This window comes from Nymphalis io, chromosome 3, assembly GCF_905147045.1.
Source record: "Nymphalis io chromosome 3, ilAglIoxx1.1, whole genome shotgun sequence".
NCBI classification, from domain to species: Eukaryota; Metazoa; Arthropoda; class Insecta; order Lepidoptera; family Nymphalidae; genus Nymphalis; species Nymphalis io.
In genome coordinates, this window is record NC_065890.1 from 5526675 (window position 1) to 5553023 (window position 26349).

The following is a 26349-nucleotide window of genomic DNA, read 5'->3' on the forward strand; positions in this document are numbered from 1 at the left end:
CGTTTTAAAATAAATATGTAAACTGCGAAATCGTATTTAATTATCTTATTTACTACTTCTTCATTACACAAACAAGATTATTCAAACAAGAAAACTTTATTCAACAGCAAAAAAACGACAATCGAATCTTCATACCAATTAAAAGTCAATAATTGAAATTTGAATCAATAATCAAAATCTTACGTTGCTGCACTCATCACTAGTACCCACTATCAAAAAGTGAACAATCAAGTTGACAGAGTATAAATTAAGAGACAATCAATTGCCCAGATTAATAATAATACTGCACCTCGAGGATAATACTTAAACGGATTTTGAACTTTATAATAATTATTAAGAAATAATCATAAGTATCAAATGACATTTTTATAGGACTTTACTAGATAATGTTAAAGAACTAAAGAAATAAAAAACAATCCAAACCTTAACAAAAAGCTTAAGGGTTACTTATTATAAAAAATACTCGGTCATTTTACATATATAATAAACAAATAATTTCGATTTTTTTTAAATATTTTTGTTATCTTAAGCATTGATTTAGAAAGTTTTCTTTTACGTACAGTCGAAAATAACTGAATGTATCATTATTCCGGATATTTAATTACTGTCAAACTGATTTAGTACATTGCCCCTACTAACCGCCAAACAGCTATCGTTCGTGCGGTGATAAAAACTAGTTGTATTTCGTAAAGACATAAACTATAACTGTTTTATTAAAATCTTGCGTGCGCGAGACCGGGTCAAAACAAATTACGAATACCTAACTTATGTTTTTTTGTTTGTTGTTTTGAATTATTTTATATTATATATATATATATATATATATAATAGACGTAGGTTATAAATTTAAGATACAAAAATAATTCAATCATTAATTTCATAAAATATTCATGACAAATATTGAGGCAAAACAAAATAAGCAACATAAATTTTCCGTTATAATAATACCTAAATGATTATATCTATTTAATATCAATCATCATGAAAAAAAACATAAGTTATTCGTAATCTGTTTTGACCCGGTCTCGCGCACGCAAGGTTGCAATAAAGCAGATGTTTTACAAAACTACATGTATTTGAAAAGTATGTTAATAATTATGTTTAGAATAGACTGTACAATTTAGAGCTCATGTTAAAAAATATATTAATTATGTAAATTGAGTATATGGTTGATTTATAAATATATGAGTTTTTTGCGGATTAATCTCGGTAGAATCTACATTCCAAATTGGTTATACATTAAATTTAACCTCATAAAATGACGATTCAAAAGTGATTTTTAAGAGCTTTGTTTACCTATTTAATTAGTTCCTTTTATTCACACATTTATGTGTCGAAATAATTTAATTAATTGTTTTTTTTTAAACTCATCAACGGCTTCGACGAGCACTCATTGTTCAAATCCCGCCACAAATGATAGCATTTTGCAAAAGTTAGTATTTTTGTTGTATAAAGTTATTTCATTAAATTTTCAAATACTGTGTAATTGTTGAGCGTTTTAAAAAATCCCTATTTATCGAGAAGCTTATTTCAAATACATATAAGTAAATTTATATGAATTATTTTTACCATTTTTACAGTCAATGTTAACAACAAAACTGGAGCCATAGGGTTCGTATCAAGAATTATTCCTGCAGTCTACCCTATCGCCATTATTAAAGTGAACGAAGACACAGGAGAACCGATAAGAGACGCACGAGGCCTCTGTCAGGTAATATGTTTTTTTTTATATCAAAACTATTTAATTGCTCGTATTTAATAGAAAAAAAAGGTCGGCCATAATAACAATAATAATAATTATTATTATGAAAACGCGTATTGTGCAATCATCATCTATTATGTATGTATGTCAAATAAATAGAATAAATAAAAAAAAATATTTTAGCTGGCACAACCACATGAACCTGGTGTATTTATTGGTAAAATAAAACCAAATAATCCTTCACGCGCATTCCTTGGCTACGTGGATAAAGAAGCTTCTGAGAAGAAAATCGTAAGAGATGTCTTTAACCACGGAGACTCAGCTTTCATATCAGGTAATAAATTTTATAACAAATGGATTAATTTAAATAATACCTACAGCTCAGAAATAAAAATTTTATAAAGCAATTTGCTTTATAATATAGCGGACTTTAAACTATATATATGTATCATTGCCGAAGTTTCATTGGAAATTTAATTACATAGGTATAGCTTAATTGTAGATTAAACCAAGTTCTACAATTCCAGGGGACATTTTAGTAGCTGATGAGCTCGGCTACTTATACTTCCGCGACCGCACTGGAGACACGTTTCGATGGCGTGGAGAGAACGTCAGCACCACTGAAGTGGAGGCTGCCATTTCCAGGGTCGCTGACCAACGAGATGCTGTTGTATATGGGGTGGAAGTATGTAGAATGAAATTTCTTATGTCTAAAACAAATATTAGAGAAGCAAAACGAACTACTAAATAAACAATAAAAGATAATGTAAAGTAACAATTACAGGTTTTCTCATGATTTTTTCCCTTCACCACCAAGCACTACAATAATTACAAACATAAATCAAGCACATGAAAATTCAGCGGTACGTGGTTGGGCTTGGACCCGTAATCATAGGTTATATTTATTAAGATTCACGCGATCCAAAACAATAGACCATAACGGCTTTTTAAAAAAATCCGTCACAAAAAACAACTGGCTTGCTATTTCTATACCTTATTTTTAACTTATTTAATACCTTATTATAACGGTGTACTTATTTTGTGATTTTAAAAAACACTTTCATTTCAGATACCTAATATAGAAGGGCGAGCGGGTATGTGCGGTATAGTGGACAAGGATGGTAGTTTAGACTTGGACAAGTTGGCCAAAGACGTAGCCAAAGACCTCCCCAAATACGCTAGACCTGTATTCATAAGAATTATGTCAGCCATGGATATGACTGGTATGTATTTATGTAATAAGCTTTGAAATTATTTTTTATAATATTTGGTTAACGAAAAATAAAACGAGTTCATTATTACATCGAATGATGCTTGACACGACTTGTGACTCGATCGATATTAAATAGATTATTTTGATAGTAGAACAAAGAAGTAGAAAAAGAGAAATATTAAATAAAACAAACTTTTGTATTATTATCACAGTAAGCCTCTCGTCTCAATTGTTAATTATTATCTCCCCTATACTAGTGTATTTAAGATTATAAATGCATCCGAATAAATCTTACCCACATTATTATCAATTAATATAGTTAATATATCTTATTATAAATATTATGTATTAGATAACTACGGTAATGACTTAATTGGGCAAAATCTTAATAACTTTTTTCTATTTCAGCTACATTCAAACTTCGTAAGGTCGATTTACAGAAAGAAGGGTATGACCCTAATGTCATCAAAGACAAACTTTATTACTTCGATACAAAATTAGACAAATATATTAGTTTAAGTACTGAAGAATATGACAAAATTATATCAGGACAAATAAGACTGTGATTTTATACTTCATTTTTATGTATGAAGTGCCTTTTGTGTTGTGAAACAATAGCTAAATAATAATTTTATTTTTAATAATATAAATGAAATACATTATTCATAAGAATTGACTGATAATATTGTTTTGGGGTAGGTATTTATTAAATAATTAAATTAACTATTGCATAAAAATAAATGTAAATTATTGTAGTAAGTAATTAGTATTTCGCTGTTGCGTGTATCATATTTTTTTTGTTTGGTTGTAGATAAGTTTTAAATTAGTTATAAGATAAATATATAAAATTTATCAAATGTCTATGATTTTTTTTCCTACATTCCCCTATACTTTTTAGTATTGGTTTTGTCATAATGGTCTACAATTGCTCTTCTGGAACTATGGTGGGTAGAGGTAAGGATCTCTGTGTATGAAAAAGTGTCCGTTGATTGCCGAAATGTGTTAAAGTAGTACTGCGCTACAATAGCATCAAGATAAATTTTAAAAAGAGCGCCAAAAGTTATTAGAGTAGGTTTGAATAATAAACAATAATGAAAGACTTCCGCTTCATTATGACGCACTTTTTCAAATAAGAAACAATTATATATCATTAAATTGTGTGTAATTTTTCGATATAGCAGTTATTTTAGGTTATGCTTACAAAATTATTTTGGACACTTTAATGGTCGAGATCTTGAAGAATCTATTTGTAAACTACGGTTTGTTTACCTTTATTCCCATTCCGATTTGAATAGGGTATACATTCAGTATTGTTGTGCTTTGGCTTTAAATGTGAGGAAGACAATCTAACTACAGGAATGGTTAATATTCTTTAAGTACCAATGCTTATGGGCGGTGTTGACCACTGACTAGATTCAGGTGGCATATTTGCTCAGTTTAGTCTTTTTCAATTGGCATATGTATTTCAGATAATATCAATTATAATTTTTTCATTATTAAAAGCCTAAAAAAATATAGTAATTTCATCGATACCTCTTTTCGTTAAATAATATTTATCGAGTCAAATCTCTAAAAATTATCGTAATGATAAACTTTCATGTTTTGACATTGACATTGACAATATAACATTATGTCGAAAGCTTGAAGCGAAATCACAAACATTTCTTATTTACTTTAATCAAATCAAAACGTTGATGATATATTGCTGTGTAAACTTATTAATAGCATTTGTTTTGTCAAGAAAACTGTTTTAAGCATTCGTCATTAAGTTTTATTTTGTGTTGTACCAGTTGTTATTTTTTATAAATAAGATACATTAAAATATTTAAAATGTTTTTATTTTTATTTAAACATTTAATGTATCTTACTTATAAGGAAACAGATGAATTACATGAAATGGCTTAAATGACATAGATTACTGATAAAATTCAAAAATAGTATATTGTGTGAAGTTTCTATAAATCAGTAAAAGTAGTTTGCAGTAATCACGTTGGGTCATCGACGTTTTCGCTTGTCAGTCGGTCGCGTGTCGTGGCGTAGATCAGTCAGGATGATCGCTGCAATCGGCGTAGTCGCAGCGTTTTACGCCGTTTGGCTATACCTTAGCCTCTTGCAAACTATTCTAGTTTCCTTAATACTTTGTGGTATTTATATATTATTATTCCAAACGAGATGGTGCTATGTAGCAATCAAAACAGCACCCAGAGACCTCAGGTAAAGTTGTACAATAACCATACCATTCTTATTTAACTAGTATATTAGGTATAAATTTTAACAATGTCATTGTTGTAAAGTACTTCTTTTGGTTTATTTATGAACAGTGATTATACACTATTCTGGTCTTTAAAGAAAATGTATTAAATTGTTTAATTAGTAAAGATTTTTAATGCATCTTATATATTTTTTAAATATAGTTATTATTCTATAATTAAAATTATAAATGTTGTAGTGATTTTTTTAAATACGATAAAAATATGTTAAATGTTATGAAATGGTATATTTAAAATCATTATTCATTTAATACAAATAATGAAAGTATAAAATATGCAATCTTAGTCTATTAAAAAACTACTTACAAACATACCTGACATCTGACTAGACTAGGTCTTATTCAGAATCCTAAAACTAATCTATGTGATTATTTAAATATTCTTAGAGCATTATGGTGTTACCTCAAGATACTGTGGATTACAAGAACACTTTCACGAAAAAATTGGACCTTACCTGATATATTTCATGAAACAGTCGAAAGGAACCCGAACAAACCATGCTTCTTATTCCAAGATGAAGTATGGACTTTCAAAGAGGTAAGTTTATAACAACTTACAAATGAACATAATATTAGTATTTAAGTCTCTATGTATCCGAGATAGTTTTATGATAAGTCTATAGAAAGAAATAGAAAAATATATGCAGTACAAAAAACCTTATAAATTTGAAACAAATTGAAATAAGAGTAAGTAGTGTATTTGTATATATGTACAATGCAATATTGTTGAAAACAAATAAATTATTATCTCATAATAAAAAATTATGTTCATAACTTATATGTATATGATGTATTTATCATTATTAATTTACTTTAATATGTAAGAATGATTTGTTAGTTTTTGAATATAAATGAAAAAAAAAATACTGAGAATTAATGTCTTGAACCAAAACCTTAAGTAACATAGTTAATATACATGTTTGATGAAGTAAATATCAACCGAAATGAAATGTACGAATTTGAAATTCATATTTATTAAAAAATTTAATTAGTTTTCTTAATAAGAAATGATGTTTCACTTGACTAGAAATATTCCTATTTAATTCTTATAGTATAATTTTGTATATTATTTCATTTATCTTTTATTATACTATATACATTGGTAACATAATATGATAGTATACATTATGAGTGGGTCAATTCTATTTGATAATTATAAACAAATTTTCAATGTTAAATTAAATCCAATGCTGCAAGTAATTAAAATGCAATTTCCTATATGATGATAATTTTAAATTTTCCATAGATAATCACTTCTTTTCTTTTATAATAAATCCTAAAAAATGAATGATAAGTTTTAATATAACATTTCTATGGATATTTGGTGTCTATGAAATGTCTATATTTATAATAAATCTTATTCCCAACAAATAATAATTTAACAGATGAATAATGTATATTCCAACTGTAAATATTTATATAATTTATCAAAATCTGTCTACTGTATATCCTGTTTGTAATTTAATTGGGTGAATAAACAAAAAGCGAAATAAACTCTTTTTCAATGTTATTGTCATGATACTTAAGTAATTATGTTTCATTATAATTATATATAGGCATATGTTTTCTATTTACTTTATCACTTGGTGGAAGGGTTTTGTGTAAGCCTATCTGGGTAGGTACCATCCATTTATATACTACTACCAAACAGAAATATTTAGATTTTTTTTGCTGTTTAATGGATTGAAGAGTGAGTGAGCCAGTAACTACAAAATCTTAGTTCCCAAAGTTGGTGGCGCATTGACGTTGTCAGAAATTGTTAATAATTCTTACAATAAAAATGCTTATGCGGTGGGACCTTACCAGCAGGTGTCTCAATTGCCAGTCCGCTTACCTACTCGAAATAAAAATAATGTATATATGGATATATACATAGCTTTTTTTTCTAAAGGTCGAAGATTACAGTTTACGCGTGACTGCTGTTCTAAAGAAGCACGGAGTAAAGAAAGGTAGCATCGTCGCTCTACTTGTCAACAATTCGCCTCAAATGCCGGCGCTGTGGCTGGGCAACGCTAGACTTGGCGGCATTACGCCACTCATTAACACTAACCAAAGAGGCAACGCGCTATTGCACTCTATCAATGTTGCTAAATGCGATGTCCTTATATTTACCGATGAATATCAATCAGGTAAGACGCTGTTTTCACAAAGTTTATCGTGTTTTTAAATGAGATAAATATTATAAAGACGTGTATTTATTGCAGCAATCCAAGATATATCTAGTCATTTGGATCCTGCATTGAAATTGTTTAAATTTTCTCATCGACCCTTGAATACGACCAAGGCGGAGAAAAACGCAAGTGGTGACGGTATAAGTGATTTGACTTCACTATTAGAAACCACCCCCCCGGCTCCCTGGACCCTAGCTGATGCCGATGGTTTTCAGGGAAGACTATTGTACATTTACACGTCTGGTACAACCGGGCTACCAAAAGCTGCTGTTATTTCTAATTCAAGGTAAGTCTTAAAAAATATTTAACACCAGTATTCGCTTTTCACTAGTATTCGGGGCAGGGGGAGGCGTATATTAGTTAAAAAGAGAAGCATATGTCTGTCCTTCGGGTTCAAGCTTACTTTATACCGAAGTTTAACAAAATCGGTTCAGTAGTTTAACTTTGAAAGCGTAATAGGCGGACAGTTAGGTACTTACATCTTTTTATATATACTAGCTGACCCGTGCCAACTTCGTTGGAATCGGGTATATATTTTTAAACATTTTTACTTGTGATGAAATTATGGCTATGGTTCGGTTAGTACTGACTGGTATGATTTATTTCCTGACTGCCAAAAGTCGCGATGGCAAAAAATTAATAAAATTGTCTCGCGTATTTGATATTTTAAATTATCTCTTAAACTATGCAACCAAAAAACATACTGTAAAAAACGAATTTTAACTAAATAAAATTTCCTTGGTGATAAAGCAATTTATTTCTATTTTCGTGTTGTATATGAAAAAAAAAACCCTCTAATAGAATAAAAAACAATAGATTACGACACAGTCGCGGTTCCATACTTATATCGTAGTATCTCTTTAACCATTTGTCCGAATTATATGCAATAAAAGGGAAAAGTCTTTTGTTTTAAGCACTTGAGACGATAAGTTTACTTATTTTGATAAGAATTTATAATTGTTTATATTATAACTATATTATGACTATACTGTAATAAACATGACTTACCGATTTAAATTATTTTTTTAATAATAAAAAAATACTTTTTGTGAGTTAAATATAAAAGTTAGACATATGCTGTCGTTGACTTTTTTGTAGGCATTATTGAACTCTACAACTTTTACCGAGAACTAAATCATATCAAATCAAATCAAATCTCTCATCGTTAAGGCAGCGTTCGTAAAAAACTTTTTCGTTCGACCGTTTTTCTCAGACTTACTTTGCAAATTCGACTATCACAAAAAGTCTTTTTATTTTTCGGTTAATATATAGTCTATAGCACTTACAAATAATGTGGCTTTCTATTGATAAAAGAATTTTCAAAATCGGTTCAGTAGATCCAGATATTACCTCCTACAACCTCACAAACTTTACCTCTTTTTAGTACATATTGAATTACTAAATTTCGCGATTTTTATTATGTTCGACTAGTTAGATATACTTAGTCTTAATATTGGATGATATTAGTTAGATATACTTAGTCTTAATATATGTTCGACTAGTTAGATATACTTAGTCTTAATATATGTTCGACTAGTTAGATATACTTAGTCTTAATATATGTTCGACTAGTTAGATATACTTAGTCTTAATATCCTTGGGGCACAAAAGTTATATTCAATTGTAGCTGTTATATTCAATTTACATGTATTTATTTTACTGTATATATAAATAATTCATGCATGATGTTTTTAAATTTATTATATATAGCTTAAAATGTTCCCTGGGTATACAATAGTACGTGATTCGCGCACTGAATCGAATCGAGTTATAATTCTATTTATACACCTTTTTTAACGCTTGAAAAACGCGTTACGCTTTTCCCCCACGGGAACCGTGGGGGAGGGGGTATATGGGGCTCGCCGGAGTCCAAGGCGCCGAGTGCGCCGCGAACATCGGAATACCCACTAAAAAACCAGCGGAACCCGGTACACCGGTTCCGTCAGCCACGGGATCGCTTGCACATGCTACCGTGACGCTCTGACTGCCGGCCCGCCTATGCGGGCCTCCATTCTATATTTATACACGTTAGGTATAATAAATACGTACAAATTAATTAAAATACTATTGGAAAAATAATCCGTAATCTTAATTGTTAATATATTACGCAGCGTTTTACGACATTCGATTATATTTAAATTATATAAAAATTAACTTTAATAATACATAACTTAAATTAAAAAATACAATATAGATAACTTTCATAAAATATATAAACTGACATTTATATTATGACAAAACCAAAATCGTGGATCTTATTATTCACATACAAAATATATGTTTCTTACATGATCCTTACTTAACCAGTACTTGTGCGGTCTCAGTTAAACTTTCACTGCCCCGATTCCCACTTTCTCTGACCAGTCGGTATTATTCTAATAATAGTTATAGTCTTACTAAAATCGTGTTTTAACCAGTATCATTATAACCTTATTAGATATTATATGCTACTGTATTAATTTAATTGAACTTATGACTTATTCCGCAATAATGTGTTTTTAATCTGTATGCTGTAAGGTTAATAACATAGGCAAAGATAAAACAATATAAAAGTTTCATTAAACATTATTAAAATGTAAGTTACATTTTATGTGATCACAGCTTTTATAACAAAGATGTACAAATGTTGTACTCAAACAATTTTCATTTGATACTACCGTAAGATGAATGTTCTGCGATTTCACTCAAGAATAATATTATCCTACCAGCGACGTTGTAGTCTTTCTTATGTACTTCGAAAGGTTTCTTAGAGCTTTCGAAAATATGACGTGGTTAGATGTTATTGTCATACTAAGTAAAGATTTTTCTTTATAGTGGAATATTGAAAAACTTATTGGTTGTTAAAAATGGCGACACTAATTTATTTTTAAAGTTACCGATCAAGGTCTGAGAAAATAATTTTCTCAGAGATTATATATAAATAATGGGGAGAAGACTAAGTGTATTATAATCAGTTAATTATTATTCAGGGTCTATTGTTTGTAGTTTTAAAACGGAATTTATTTTAAATATTCTCACATATTTAACTGTCAAATTTCATACTACCTTAATTTTGATTATATTTTTCATGCATATCTGTTATAGTTAGCTTGGCTCAACATTAATTAAATCATAGTAGTTACATATTTTTTTTACGAAAAACTAAAAGAAAGTACCGCGTGTCCCGTTGCACGAATAGTCTTTCGAGCGTGAATTACAAACATCCAAACAGACACGTTTGAATTTATAATATCATAATAAAAGTATACTTTATTCGAGTAGGCTCTTACAAGCACTTTGGAGTAATCATTTTACAAGGATAAATTTGAGTTTAATGCTAACCGGCTTGGAATGCAGATTTGACCGCGTAGAGCTGGCAGAAAAACGCAATATAATTATTTACATCGGTGGCATGTTAATTAAATGCAATTCTTTTTTTTTATAGAATAGGAAGGTGGACGAGCATATGGGCCACCTGATGGTAAGTGGTCACCAACACTCAGAGACATTGGCATTGTAAGAAATGTTAACCATAGCTGACATCACCAATGCGAAAATTAACCTTGGGAACTAAAATGTTATGTTCACCCTTCGAACCGGAACACAAAAATACCAAGTACTGCTGTATTGCGGTAGATTACCTGATGTGTGGGTGGCACCTACCCAGACGAGCTTGCCCAAAGCTGTACCACCAGTATAGTTCAATTGACTATTATTTAGTTTTATCATGTATATAATATCTTATCGTGTAATATTACGCTCCACTAATCTTTTTTAACACAAGTATTGAATTTATTATTTGGCAAAGCTTAAAGTATTTGCGGAATTGTATTATATGTAGAAGCGAACACTCGACCAAGGGTAAGATGACTTTGCGTAGACGGAAACTTGCCACTACATGGTTTTGTTGACATTTCGTGTTTATATAAAGTTTGTCGCTTTTTTTCTATTAATATAATAGCGATGAGTGGATTACATATGTTGTATTTACAGCAACATACGTATTCCACTCATTTGCGATGCAACAATAAGTATTCCTAGTTTGTTAAAAATATATCACGAAGGGATACTCGAGCTCTGGGATTCTAAATAGCGGCTACAGCTCTTTTTTGAAGAACGAATACAGTTTCACTCCAAGGTTCAATATATAATAAGATACGATACTATGAAAATATCAAACATTTACTAATCTACTGGTGGTAGGGCTTTGTGCAAGCTCGTCTGGGTAGGTACCACCCACTCATCAGATATTCTACCGCAAAACAGCAATACTTGATATTGTTGTGTTCCGGTTTGAAGGGTGAGTGAGCCAGTGTAATTACAGGCACAAGGGACATAAAATCTTAGTTCCCAAGGTTGGTGGCGCATTGGATATGTAAGCGATGGTTGACATTTCTTACAATGCTAATGTCTAAGAGCGTTGGTGACCACTTACCATCAGGTGGCCCATATGCTCGTCCGCCTTCCTATTCTATAAAAAAAAAAAAAAAATAATCGATAAGTATCAATGTCCGTTAGTTATCTAACTTTCCTAAACTTGGATGTGTATGTCGCGGGACTGAGTCTACCTGTAGGGGATGACAAATGGGAATTCGAATGAATCTTCGAATGAATCTTCGAATGTATAGTAATAAAATACAGTACTATCAGATACTTAGCCACAACACAACACAAACTTAGACACAACATTGGCTTTTGTTTTTTTAGCGTTCAAAACTTAATTATTTATGGTTAAGTAATTTTATATCGGTGATAATGAATTGTTTACATCGTCTGTCGTTTTATCGTCTTTATGTCAACTTTTCAGAGTAATAACTGTCATCAATAAATAACATTAAACAAAACAAAAAATAAAATTATCAGTAACAACAATGAACTCAAATATCTTTAAAACAAATGCCTTCAGTTAAGTACCTACAATCTACATATAGTATAATGATACTATTGAACAAGTATAAAGATTTTAATTACATTTGAAGAAAGTTTAGATGTAATTATTTATTTTCCTTTTTTCTCTGACGGTACAAATTAATATTATATCTACAATCAGATGTTTAAAATTGGATTGTCAGTTAATCTGTGTCCCAATAAGAAACATATTTTACCGAGTTTTTACCATAGTTTTTGTAGTTTTCAAGTTTCCAAATAATGCATTCATATTCTAATTATAATAATGTCTCCAGACCGGTTTCGGCCACGGCGGCTAATCTCAAGAGAGATTAGCCAACTGCGCAAGAGATATTATAGTGCACAAGTGTGTGCGCAAACATAGGTGCACTCTCTCTTCCCTCACTCTCATAATCCGATGTGACTGCAATCCGACACGACCGGAAAGAGTTCAGGTGCAGGAACATTAGATTTACGTGCTTTCCGAGGCACGGGAGTGTACACACTTCCAACTTCTAGTCTCCAGACCCAATAACTTTTTATTGAACCCAGGACCTCAGGGTCTGCCTTACATCAAGCCACTAAACCAACGAGACATTCATATTCTATAAAATTTTAGTAGCGAAATTTTAAAGATACATTCAATTAATATACTACTAAATCGTAGAAAGTGGTAAGAACATGTGAATCTTAACCGATGATCGTGGGTTCAAACCCGGGCAAGCACCACTGAACTTTCATGTGCTTAATTTGTGATTATAATTCATCTCGTGCTTTACGGTGAAGGAAAACATCGTGAGAAAACCTGCATGTGTCTAATTTCACTGAAATTCTGCCACATGCGTATTCCACCAACCCGCATTGGAGCAGCGTGGTGGAAGCTCCAAACCTTCTCCTCAAAAAGAGGAGAGGAGGCCTTTAGCCCAGCAGTGGGACATTCACAGGCTGTTACATCATTACATCAAATCGTAGATTTTGAAAAGGCGTGCCTTAAAACCATATTGTATATATATATACATACAATATGGCAAAAAATAAACGATAACATTCGTTCGATTTATTTGTCACACATTATAAATGCTTATCAAAATAAATACCAGATACATTTTAAACGTTTTCTAATTGAGCAATTAGCACTAAAAAGGCCTTGATTCGCTTCTATAAAAGTTGCCTTTGCTAGACTTTGCAGGGTCAAAATGTTTGAAGTTAAAATATATTCTGCCTATACTAATAAATGAGGAAACTGAAAAAAATTACTAAACCGTACATATAACTTATACCAGAAGATATAGTACACGTTTTGGAGATTTTAGTACATCATATTATCATATAAATAGCTGGGATTTGACTTTTTTTGACATGACTAGCTTGAATTTAATATTCTCGTTATGTATGTATACACAAAACTACAATTAAATTGCGAAAATTTTACGCAATTTAACCCACAATGGTGTTTCGTTTTTTAATTGCATTATGTATAAACTTTATTTGTATTTAAATATAGAATATAGGGTATATTATTAGTGTATAGTATACATATTAAATGTCCTTCCGCTTTCTATAGGTTGAACAATCATTACCCCGTCATTAATTTACTTGTACTTTTTAAAAAAATATTTTTGGTCAATTAATCGATTTATAATAAAATATAATATCACTTAGCATTTATTAAGTTAAAAATGTCTGCAACGTGTATTTTTTTTTTCACAGATATGTTTTTATGGCATGTGGTCTCCACAATATGAGGCTTAACTCATCTGATATTGTATATTGTCCACTGCCGCTCTACCATACCGCTGGCGGCGTCGTTAGTGTGGGACAAGCATTAGTGTTCGGCTGCACGGTTGTGCTCAAGTCGAAGTTCTCAGCTTCGCAATATTTCCCAGACTGTGCTAAATACAAGGCAACGGTAAGTTTGTCTTTTTTTTTAAATACTAAGCACATTGGTTTATTATTTATTATTCGTTCCTGACTTCACACGATTGTCAAATTACTTCCAACGAGTACTTGTGAAATATTTACAATTGCTTAAATTTATTTATTTTAAGAGGTATTTGTTGTAAAATATAACACCATGCTCGGGAAAAGTATCTTGTCCAAATAAGGTTTTAAGTTTATACCGCCGCGCTCCACTGTGGTTCTAAATGCGCAAGAATTTCATCAGACACATCCGGGTTTCGCATTATAACCATAAACAATGCATATAAAATGATGCTATAGTTGCATTTGAACTTGCTTTTCGACTGCTTTTCAGATCCACGTATTTTATTTACACTGGACCATCTCGACTCTAAAATATTTAATATACTTACTATATTTAAAAATTATATATTGTTAGTACCGGGAAAAGTTATCGGGGAACACTCAAAGTTCTATTAAACGAAACGTTTAAAATTTAGAATAGATAAAACGGCTAAACAATGTAATTCCGATTATTTTCTAAGTTAACTGATTAATATATTATGAGTGGTTTCATACTCGTTGACTAAAAATATCTAAAAATGTCAACATTGTTTATTAATATTTAGTGCATAATTAGCACCTACTCTAGAGATTAAGCCGAGATGGCCCTGTGGTAAGAGCGCGTGAATCTTAACCGATGATCGTGGGTTCAAACCCGGGCAAGCACCATTGAGTTTTCATGTGCTTAGTTTTTGATAATAATTCATCTCGTGCTTGACGGTGAAGGAAAATATCGTGATACTGCCACATGTGTATTCCACCAACCCGCATTGTAGCAGCGTGGTGGAATAAGCCGCAAAATCCTTCTCCTCAAAAAGGGAGAGGATTCCTTAACCCAGCAGTGGGACATTCACAGGCTGTTACTGTACTGTACTGTTTTACAGAAAATGCAACCGACATTGCAAGATTACTAAATATTTACTTATTTGCCATTACAAAAACATACACGCCTAATCATTCAAATTAACTAAATATTTTCATACTATTTCTCCATTTCTTAATAATAACGATTACTATCTTTGTTTATGGTTCAACGGTAAGGTATATATATAAGGTAAAATTAGTTAAAATTTAATATAATTGACCTAAGTTGTATTCTATCTATTTATATAGGAGGAGGTTATGTATTACGTGTCTTGACGACGTGTATTGAAAATTTCATGATAAAATATTAAATAGTTGACGTGAAAAAGTAACAAACAAAGTCACTAGCTATTATAATATTAAGGATTATCTTTTCTATATTGTAGTGTTTACAAATAGACTATTCTATTTTCTATGCACCACTGATTATTATAATTATTTTAATATTATAGCGGGCGTAGATTTATATTTGTATGAAAGACGTATACAAAAAAAAAAAAAATTGCTACATAATGTTTATAAGTTAATGCTGTGTGTGTAACAAGGTCAGAAAGTCTAAAGTACATTTTAACATTGCTTGCTTTAGAATACACGACGTATCATTAGCAATTTATAGTATAAAATTAATTATATAAAATAAAAATTTTATAATATAGAAAAACGTTTATTTTATAAGTTATTGTTTTATCGACCTTAAATTAAATTCATATAAATCTTAAAATCTTATATTGAATTAGAGCAATTAGATGAGCAAGATATATATTCATAATATAATTCATCTCGTGCTCAGCGGTCGGGAAAACATAGCGAGTTGAACCTTCAAGCGTTGCATGAAATGCTATCAATGCAATCGTGGTAGTCTTCTTAACATTTTAAAGAACAGTACACTAGAATAGCTAGGTAATTGTTATGACGTCTTTAAGCGTTAACAGACCATTAAAGTGTTAAGAGGCTGTTTGATACTTTTAGGTTGGATGCCGCATGAATTTACATTTAAGTTCGATTTTATTTTATTTTACATAAGACCTTTCACTAGTCTGTAGTCATTGGTTTACTAAACAGCTATTCTACGGAGAAGGAATACACCTCGACTGCCCCAAAAACTGCGCTCCTTCAGATTTTTCACTTTTAATTTTGTTTCTCATTTCTGTTTATTCATATAGTTTTTGAATCAGAAATCATACACTGAGCCCGAAAGAACCGATACCTCTTTGCCTCTACGGCGCTTTCGATTTCTATAATAAAATCAGTGAAATTGTGTTTGCTAGCGGTTTATACAGGCCTTCGTACGTGGCACGTGGCGTACTCACTAGAGTATTACAAAAGGATACATAATATGGCATTCAACGTGTTAAATTATAATACATCTAACATACTATACTCCATTTGACCTCGTGTCGATTACAAATGTAAACGCACACAGGTGCAAATCGTTAACTTTATTTTTTTCCTACAGGCCGCGCATTATATCGGCGAGATGTGTCGCTACGTCCTAGCGACGCCTCCCTCGCCCGCCGATAAGCAACACAACGTCCGCGTCATATATGGCAACGGGCTAAGGCCACAGGTAAAAAAACCCACTATTATATATATTAATCTATACAGCCATTAAGTTAATGCATTAAATACGCATCGATACGTATCGATTACGTCATGCGATGATGATTTTGATTTATTTTTAAAATGGTTTTGTAATTTTTTTTAAGTTGGTCTAAAGTTGTTCTAAAGTTGTTCTTGCTTAAAATATCATCGTTTATAATAATAATTATATTTATAACTATGTACTTATTCTCAATGGTGTAGATTGAATTTGGTTTCATAATTTAATATTTAGCATCGTACCGTAGCCTATAAGAAAAAATGTAAGGAGGTCACTTATTAAAATGTATTATGTTATAATATGTTAAGGAAAAGTACGTCTTACGGAAAAATACTCTATGATTACGTTTATATCTGCCAATCCTCAATGGTTCAGGTTGGCCAATTAAGGTCTAAAAATAATTTATAAACAGTGATGTACTCCTGAGTCATTTCAATCACGGCGGCCCTACTCAACGGAGAAATGCCGAAGGGCAGAGGAAAGAGTACTTGAATTGGTGTGCAAACACATGTGTACTCAATTCCATCTCTCATAATCCGACACGAACAAAGACCAAAGGCTTTACGTGCTTAATAACTTAACGAGAATCCGAAAAATAAGCGAATAGTTTTAATATTATAAAATTGTATAATTTTGAATATTTTCCTCAACAAAAAAAAAAACTTGCAAAAACAACGTAACAAGTCTTACTAACTTATTATTCTTATTGTAAATAACTAGTGCTCAAAGGGGTGATTAAAACTTACGTCATGCGTTGAGGTTATATATTTACATTGAATTATTAAAGTTATCTATCGTAAAGTATATTAGAAAGTTTTATTCAAAAATTAGGTACCTACCTAATAAATATACATTTTTTTATAGGCAAGTTCGTCCGTGCCTTTATATTTTAATTTAATGTTTAATTATATCGCATACAGAGCTATAATTTTGTTAATGATATAATTAAATAAAAACTATGTTATTACATTTAACATGCTAAAGTCATATAATACTATGCAAATGCTCCGCTATATAATTAAATAACGCTTCGTGTAATGGCTTATTATTGTACTTCCAACCAACATCGTCAATGCGCCACCAACTTTGGAAACCAAGATATAATGTGCCTGTGTTTACTCTCCACTGGCTCACTCGCCCTTCAAAACGGAACACGACAGTACCAATTATTATTGTACTACTTATATATTGGGTGGTACCGACCTAGACTTACATTTGTGCATTTATGTAGTTTATTCATTTAATAATACATAACTACAACAGATTATATTAAACAATTTTAAAAAACAAACTTATTAGTCTATTATTTATTCGAATAATATGATTTATATTCTTACGTCTATTTCAGATCTGGACCGAATTCGTTACACGATTCAACATAAAGTACGTCACAGAATTCTACGGCGCGACCGAGGGGAATGCTAATATCGGTAATTAAAAATGTACTTGTACGTTTATATTAATAATATCCTAGGACATTATTCACATACGGCCATCTGATCCCAAACTAAGCAGAGCTTGTACTATGAAAACCAGACAACTGATACACTACATTTACTACTTTTCTTTTGTAAATACATACTTATATAGATAATTACACCCAGATTCAGGACAAACAGACATGTTCATGCACAAAAATGTCTGTCCTGGGTGGGAATCGAACCCACAACCTTCGACGTGAAAGGGAAGCACGCCAACCGGCCCGTCGATTTGATTTGATAGTTTGATCATGTATACCTGTTGAGGTATTCTGTAAGAACCGACTTCATAATCACTCGTGAAATGTTCGGGTGCTTTTTTGATGCGTGTGTCATTTAAATGTTATAACTATTATAGTAAATATCACTTTCTGACATTTCAATATCATATTTTGCGGCCAGTATCGTCTCCGTTCTTATAGCTTAGCTAAACTTCCCAGTGATGCGAAAACAGCTACACTTAAAAGTAATTTAAATACAGATAACAATTCAATTGGATTAACTACTACAAGTTTCCTGTCGGTTCTTTTCGGTAGAATTTCGAACTGTTTATAAATTTGTATCTTATAAAATGATGATCTATTTTTTAATATTAATTAGACTCCTTCTCTCGCTGCAATGTACATAATGAATCTCTATGTACACAATATGTTTATTCATTTGTTATTGCCAATTGGGTTAAGTCCTTATAAATTTTTTTTCTCTCTTGTTATTCTAATATTATAGATCCGAAAGTAAGTTTTTTTGTTTGTTACGATTTCACGTTTTAATTTCTCAACGGTTCACCATGAAATTTTGTACACACGTTGTCATGGTTACCGAATACCGAAGACCCTACCGACCACCTGCCCCCCCCCCCCCCTAATATACGCGGTCGGAAACTAATAACAAATATGTGTTGTCACTACTGTGATTAAGTTTTTACATTGTATGCCTATTTGTACTGTTGTGTGTGTGCTGCTTTCTATATTGAGAATTTATATTTGTTAATTTAAAATAAATACATATAATGATTGTTTAATATTGCTACTAAAATATTTGAGTGAGTTTTTGCTTTGAAGTAATTACTCCGGAATCTGATTTCTGATTCTGCTCTCTGCTGATCTGATTTCGCGGCGGTTTTATAGCCGCAGACTTATATCAACCGAACGAATAGTACAAAGTCCATGCAAGCTACTTGCGTCAAGCGTTAGCGATTATGAATTAATTAGAATATATTAAAATAGTTTTAACTTTAACATCTCAATATTTGAATAACCGGATAAACGAAGCGCGGGATGGCAATTGTTATTTATATATCGTCTTCATAATTCAAATGAACGCACGAGTTATTTTACTTCGATATTATAAATAATTATTTTATTTAGTCGTTTTGTTCTTATTTAATTTAGTTGATATCAGTTTTATGACATGGGAGCGATATAAATATTTGGGATATTATTGAAAGAAATAGAATAAATTTTTGTTTATGGTCTACCTGCCCTTCCCGAATTCGTTCGGGTAAAATAACTTCGAAATCTTAGGTACCATAAATAAAAGACAGTAATGTTATTTTTCTAAACATTCGTTTTTTTTTTAAATATTATTTCCTTATTGGTAGTACTTATTCTAACGCTAAACAACATTCTACTTAGTATTGTTGTGTTCTGGTTTGAAGTGTGGGAGTAATAACAGGCCAAGGGACATATCACATAACTAACAAGGTTGGCGGTGCATTGGCGATGTAAGGAATGTTTGATATTTTTTACAGCGCCAATGTCTAAGAAATTGTAAGTCGATACATTCAGCGGTATGAGAAAAATTCTAATGACGTATAAAAACTTTTACGATAGCTTGAGGCTTGAGGCTTGATACGTGCAGAAAGATTTATTTTAAATTATTTCCGGATTTAAATTCAATTAAATTAGTGTAAAGTCAGTCAAAGGAGCAAAAGCAAAGCTACCTAGTGAAAATATAAAAATTATAAGCTATATATACATAAATGTAAATAATGAAGTTGTCTTATTGTATTTAGTAAGTACCGAAGGCCTGTGTGATACTGCGAGGCAAAGCCTATTTCCATTAATCTAAATTTAAATAAGGTTCGAAAAAGATTATATGACTACCATATACCATTACGAGTTTAGAGATTAATTACTAAGTAAACGCAATATAATTTTTAAACTTACTTTTATGTTGCTTACAGCCAACACTGACGGTACTCCAGGTGCGATTGGTTTCGTGTCGCGGATCTTCCCAAAAGTCTATCCAATCGCAATTATTAAAGTCGATCAGGAAACTGGAGAGCCCATCAGAGATGCGAGAGGGCTTTGTCAGGTAACCGAGGACAATTTAGGATTGCAAAAAAAATTACGACATTTTTCAATACTCGTTAATGTCGCTACGACAATTGAAATCACTTTCATTATTATTTATTACCAAATAAAATTCAAATTAACAGAATTCAAATTAAGATAAATAAACTCACTAAAAGTAATATAGCAATGGCGGCTGTTCAGTACAAAGTACACAAACAAATGATTCTTGATCGTCTGCAAACCTATTATATAAACATGGTAAACATGGTGGTTTTAAAATATATACGTCAAATAAAGTAATACATCTTCTCATATGAATAAAAACAAAAAAGGACGCAGAGGCTGGGTCTACAAGTTCGCCTTTTGACTGCCTCTTTGGTCTAGTGGCTAGATATAAGGCCGCAGACCCGGTGGTTCTGGGTTCAAAACCCAGGTCGGGCCAATAAAAAGTTAATGACAGAAAGACAGAAAACCTTCTGTCCAAAATTCTCAATAGCAGTCCGGAGTCTGGAAGTTGGTACTGTGCACACTCCCGTACCTCGGAAAGCACGTAAAGCCGTTGGTCTTTCGCCTGAACTCTTTCCGGTCGTGTCGGATTGCCGTCCCATCAGATTATGAGAGTTAGGAAATAGAGTGTTTGTGCACAATAACATGTCCTACGCAGTTGGCTAATCTCTCTTGAGATTGGTCGCCGTGGCCGAAATCGGTTTGGAGGACCTTATTTATTTTACAAGTTCGCCATACAAAGGCAAATTTGGCAAAAATTCCTATGCGTACCTACCGATCATGCCGGTGTGCACTACGAGGTAACTGACCTGCACTTTCCCTTTCGTTCGTCCTCACATAGACAAGGCTGAGACTCGATTATCTTACCTATAAATATTTTATTTGAAGATGACCAATATAATATTGCTTCCATCAGTTCGCTCAAGCGGACGAGCCGGGCGTGTTCGTTGGCAAGATATCACCCAACAACCCGACGCGCGAGTACCTTGGATATGTGGACAAGACCGCCTCCGATAAGAAGATAGTGAGGGACGTCTTCACGCACGGCGACTCCGCCTTTATATCCGGTAAGTAATTGAGGCCTATTTAGATGTATATATGTATATATTATATTTTGTTAAGTTAAATGATATTTGATTGTTATATTTGCAATGAACAAATAATAAATAAATGTGCTGTCGAATTGGCGGGCGTTTGTAGCTACGACACAGTATTATTATACTAATGTATTTACTATCGTATATATTGTTTAAGATATGTATAATTTGTTCAAAAAAAAAAAACAATATTGACCAGTTTCGGCATTTCAGTGCATGAGCCACACTCGCAAACACAGATGCATACTTTATTCATTAATTCCTTACATAGCTGATACGTTACTAACCTTGGGAACTTGTGATTATAATTACACTGGCTCACTCACACTTCAAACCGGACGATACTTAGTAGTAATGTTTAGCGGTAGAATAACTAATGAGTGTGTGGTATCTACCCAGACGGGCTTGCTTTACCACTAGGTGATGATTGACAACTTCGAATTGTTATTTTAAGATAGCAACTATTGATCATCTTTTGAAATAATAAATAAAAATATTATTATTAATTGAAAATAATATCTAGGTTTATTGTATAATTTAAATAGTCTGTTAATGCAAACCTACCTTACTGGTTGGCTTCAGCCACGAAAAAGCTTGAAACTGATTTGATTGTACATTTAACTCTAAAATCTTTATAATAGTATTGTCTATGTCCTAATTGCAAAACAAAAAACCCTAACAGCTCCAACAAATATTTTGCCCGTCTGAGTTGGTACCACCCACTTATCTCATTCTACCGTCACAAAACGATACTTATTATTGTGTGTTCCGGTTTGAATAAGCCACTGTAACTAAAGGCACAATACATCTTAGTTCACAAAGTTTGTAACGTGTTGACCAAGTAAGGTTAATGCACTTGCTATTGTGGCCATTTGGCAGAATTATAATAATAATAATGCCCTCCAGACCGATTTCGGCTACGGCGGCCAATCTCAAGAGAGATTACCCAACTACGCAGGAGATATTATAGTGCACAAGTGTGTGCGCAAACACAGGTGCACTCTCTATTCCCTAACTCTCATAATCCGATGGGACGGCGATCCGACACGACCGGAAAGAGTTCAGGCGCAGGACCAACGGCTTTACGTGCTTTCCGAGGCACGGGAGTGTATACACTTCCAACTTCCAGACTCCGGGCTGTTACTGAGAATTTTTCTGACAGAAAAACCCAATAACTTTTTATTAGCCCGACCTGGGAATTGAACCCAGGACTTCCGGGTCTGCGGCCTTATATTAAGCCACTAGACCAACGAGGCAGTCAGGTAGAATTACCTACAAATAATAGTAGTAGTAACAGCCTGTGAATGTCCCACTGCTGGGCTACGGCCTCCTCTCCCTTTTTTTTTGAGAAGGTATGGAGCTTATTCCACCACGCTGCTCCAATGCGGGTTGGTGGAATACACATGTGGCAGAATTTCAGTGAAATTAGACACATGCAGGTTTCCTCACGATGTTTTCCTTCACCGTATAGCACGAGATGAATTATAATCACAAATTAAGCATATGAAAATTCAGTGGTGCTTGCCCGGTTTTGAACCCACGGTCGTCGGTTAAGATTCACGCGTTCTTACCACTGGGCCATCTCGGCTGTTCAAATTATAAATAAATAAAAATGTCTTGTTCACAGGTGACATTTTGGTAGCGGATGAGCTCGGCTACTTGTATTTCCGCGACCGCACCGGAGACACTTTCCGTTGGCGCGGGGAAAACGTCAGTACAAGTGAAGTGGAAGCCGCCATTTCAACAGTTGCCGACCATAGAGATGCAGTTGTTTATGGTGTCATGGTAATTCATATTTGATTTTATTGCTTTATTAATAAGGGATAATTATTAGGAAGGGAAATTGTCATATTGGTTATTATGACAATTTCAACATTTTATATCGGTAGCTATGATAGACATGATGACTGATTTTGAAATAACCTTCTATTACTGAAAATAATTTGATTTCAGTAATAAACTAACTATTTACGCAAATAATTGCATTTTCATTTACCTATTTTGAATTTCGCTCGAAAACACCCGCAGGTGTCATGACGCCTGCACGTGACGTCACGCCTCAGTAAACGACAGTAAACGTTGTATTGTGTCTATATTCAACGAAGAAAGGCAGAAAGTATTGCGTATTTCCTAAGGTTAAAAATGAATTCCAAAGTTTACAAGTGGTGTGCGGTCTCAGATCGAAGAACAATCTACAGAAGCAGAACGACATATATTAGTAAGAAAGGAAAGATGATGGTTCTTGAAAAATGTGAAAAGCAATTAAAAGAAAGTATGGCAGAACATTGTCTTAAAAGTTCTTACTAGTAAAAATATTAGGGCTGTCCATATGCGAGTAATACTATATAGCTAACAGAAAAAAAAAACCTATGATAACACTAAAGATAAATAAAAATGTACATACAAGGAAGTTTTCACATTTAGAAAATCAGATAAGCAAGTCTTTATTTGATGAAAAAAACACTCCTAACATCGACAAATCCTGGGCAAATTGGAGGAATTTGCCTTAACAAAACCTTGTTCCATCATTGATAGATCTTGGATGTTTTTTTTTTCACAAAAAAGCGAATAACCAACGACTCAACTAATTAAATGATGCAAAATTAATTTTGAAACGCGTAAAGACAACAAATGTTCAAGAGAAACGTTTATAGATACTGAGGCGTGACGTCATTCGCTCTGATTGGTGTTTCAAATAAAATGGGCTTATGCAGAATTTTATATTTTTATTTTACTAAAAATCTTATTGATCCCAATGTGTATATTAAAATTGGATCATTTTTTAGAATCCTTTTAAAATACTGTCATCATGCCTATTGTATTAGTAGCTAGGATGTAATTTCTCACCATGTCAAAGCGCAACAACTTTAGTTTTGTTTATTTTTATTGTGTATTACTGAGTATAAATCTATAGATTGAAAGCGTCACCGGATGGGAAATTGGGAGCTAGAAATGAGACACAATAAAAAAAAGTCTGTTATGTATTCATTGAAGTTGAAATAATATGTAGTTTTTAATGTCTGTTAGGTGCCAAACACGGAGGGTCGCGCCGGCATGTGCGGTATCGTGGACTGCGACGGGACGCTGGACCTGCAGCGCCTGGCGCGGGACCTGGCGCGAGACCTGCCACCCTACGCGAGACCTGTCTTCCTGAGGGTCATGGCCAGTATGGATATGACTGGTAAACTTATATTTTTCTATTTTTATTGATAAAATGATATATTTCATAATTAAGATGTGAACAGAAAGACGATATTTTCATATGATAACTGAATATAATTACTGCCTTACTAATAAAAATTTGTGATTATAATTCATCTTGTGCTTGACGGTGAAAGAAAACATCGTGAGGAAACCTGCATGTGTCTAATTTCATTAAAATTATGCCACATGTGTATTCTACCAACCCGCATTGGAGCAGCGTGGTGGAATATGCTCCAAACCTTCAAAGGGAGAGGAGGCCTTAGCCCAGCAGTGGGACATTAATAGACTGTTACTGTACTGTAATAAAAACTGTTTAACGGTAGAATAGTATACTCTTATATTTCTCTCATTTTTTATTTTAGCCTTTTTTTGTATTTATATTATTTAAAATGCTTATTTTCCATTAAATTACTTAAATCTACTATTGAACAAGTTACATATAATTATTTATTAGTTTGAAATTTGTTTATTTCATTTTAAAAAAGTAGTAAATAAACATCCATTATGACGAGCCGGTTGGCGTGGTTGGTAGATACTTGTCTTTCACGCCGAAGGTGTCTGTCCTGGGTGGGTTCGATTCCCACCCAGGACAGACATTTGTGTGCATGAACATGTCTGTTTGTCCTGAGTCTAGGTGTAATTATCTATATAAGTATGTATTTACAAAAGAAAAGTAGTATATGTAGTATATCAGGTTTCCATAGCATAAGCTCTGCTTAATTTGAGATCAGATGGCCGTGTGTGAATAATATCTTAATAAAAAAGATTAATGTTTAGTTAATAACTCAAGAGTTTCTTGCCGGTTCTTCTCGGAAGAATCTACATTTCGAACCGGTGGTAAAAATAATTTAGTAAGTAAGTAAGAGCCTACTTGAATAAAGTCTATTTTGATTTTGATAACAGGTACATTTAAAATGAAGAAAACTGATTTACAAAAAGAAGGCTTCAATCCGAGTTTAGTGAAAAATGATAAACTTTATTACTTGGACTTGAAACAGGGGAAGTATTTGCCGTTAGGTTCTGAAGAACACGAGAAAATATTAAATGGTACCATTCGACTGTGATGTGTTGATCTGAATATCATTTGTTACATAGAAAAATATTCCATTTAATTTAAAATTAAATTTATAATATCGTTAATATATTACTTATTGTAAAAATATATTGTTGTATAGATGATGTGAAGAAACATAATGATGTGCAAATCAGAAGTGAAACCTTTTTGCATCAGAAACGTTGCACTTAAACGTTGCATCCAATTTTCAACTTGTAATTTAACTATATTCGCGTTTAAATAAGTTTATTTTTAAAACGCTTTTGTTAGCATTTCTCTGCTATAACTGCTAGAGCAGCAAAATATTGCACACACATATTGTTCTAATTTAAAGTTATCGTTATTGCGAGAGTACCTGAACATGATTTATTTAGGAATTATATATATATATATATATATATATATATATATATATATATATATATATGTTTCATTCCTAAATAGTTCATTAAATTCATCGAGTATGTGTGTTGAAATAATTACCCTAATTGTTCTGTACTGTAGATCTGACAGATATATCTTGAAGACATTTGTGTTAATACTAGATCTGAAAAAAAAGCAATTAA

The 26349-nt window shown here is 32.3% G+C and overlaps 2 protein-coding genes across 2 annotated transcripts in view; both read left to right on the forward strand.

Annotated features, from left to right (window-relative positions):
• LOC126781044 (long-chain fatty acid transport protein 4-like) overlaps positions 1-3713 on the forward strand; it is a 28889-nt gene extending 25176 nt beyond the window's left edge. Inside the window, exons 10-14 of the mRNA XM_050505812.1 lie at positions 1581-1711; positions 1886-2036; positions 2230-2387; positions 2772-2925; positions 3324-3713. Of these exons, the coding sequence (XP_050361769.1) occupies positions 1581-1711; positions 1886-2036; positions 2230-2387; positions 2772-2925; positions 3324-3481 (752 nt within the window). The 3' untranslated portion in view covers positions 3482-3713. The remainder of the gene's footprint in view (positions 1-1580; positions 1712-1885; positions 2037-2229; positions 2388-2771; positions 2926-3323) is intronic.
• An 865-nt stretch (positions 3714-4578) lies between these two features.
• LOC126781046 (long-chain fatty acid transport protein 4-like) lies at positions 4579-25914 on the forward strand. The gene is made up of 13 exons (XM_050505814.1): positions 4579-4693; positions 4791-5129; positions 5572-5722; positions 7076-7313; positions 7389-7641; positions 13932-14130; positions 16504-16614; positions 17996-18077; positions 20311-20441; positions 21345-21495; positions 23153-23310; positions 24553-24706; positions 25633-25914. The coding sequence occupies exons 2-13, from the start codon at positions 4966-4968 to the stop codon at positions 25791-25793; spliced, it is 1953 nt and encodes a 650-aa protein (XP_050361771.1). The 5' UTR covers positions 4579-4693; positions 4791-4965; the 3' UTR covers positions 25794-25914.
• The last annotated feature ends 435 nt before the right edge of the window (positions 25915-26349 follow it).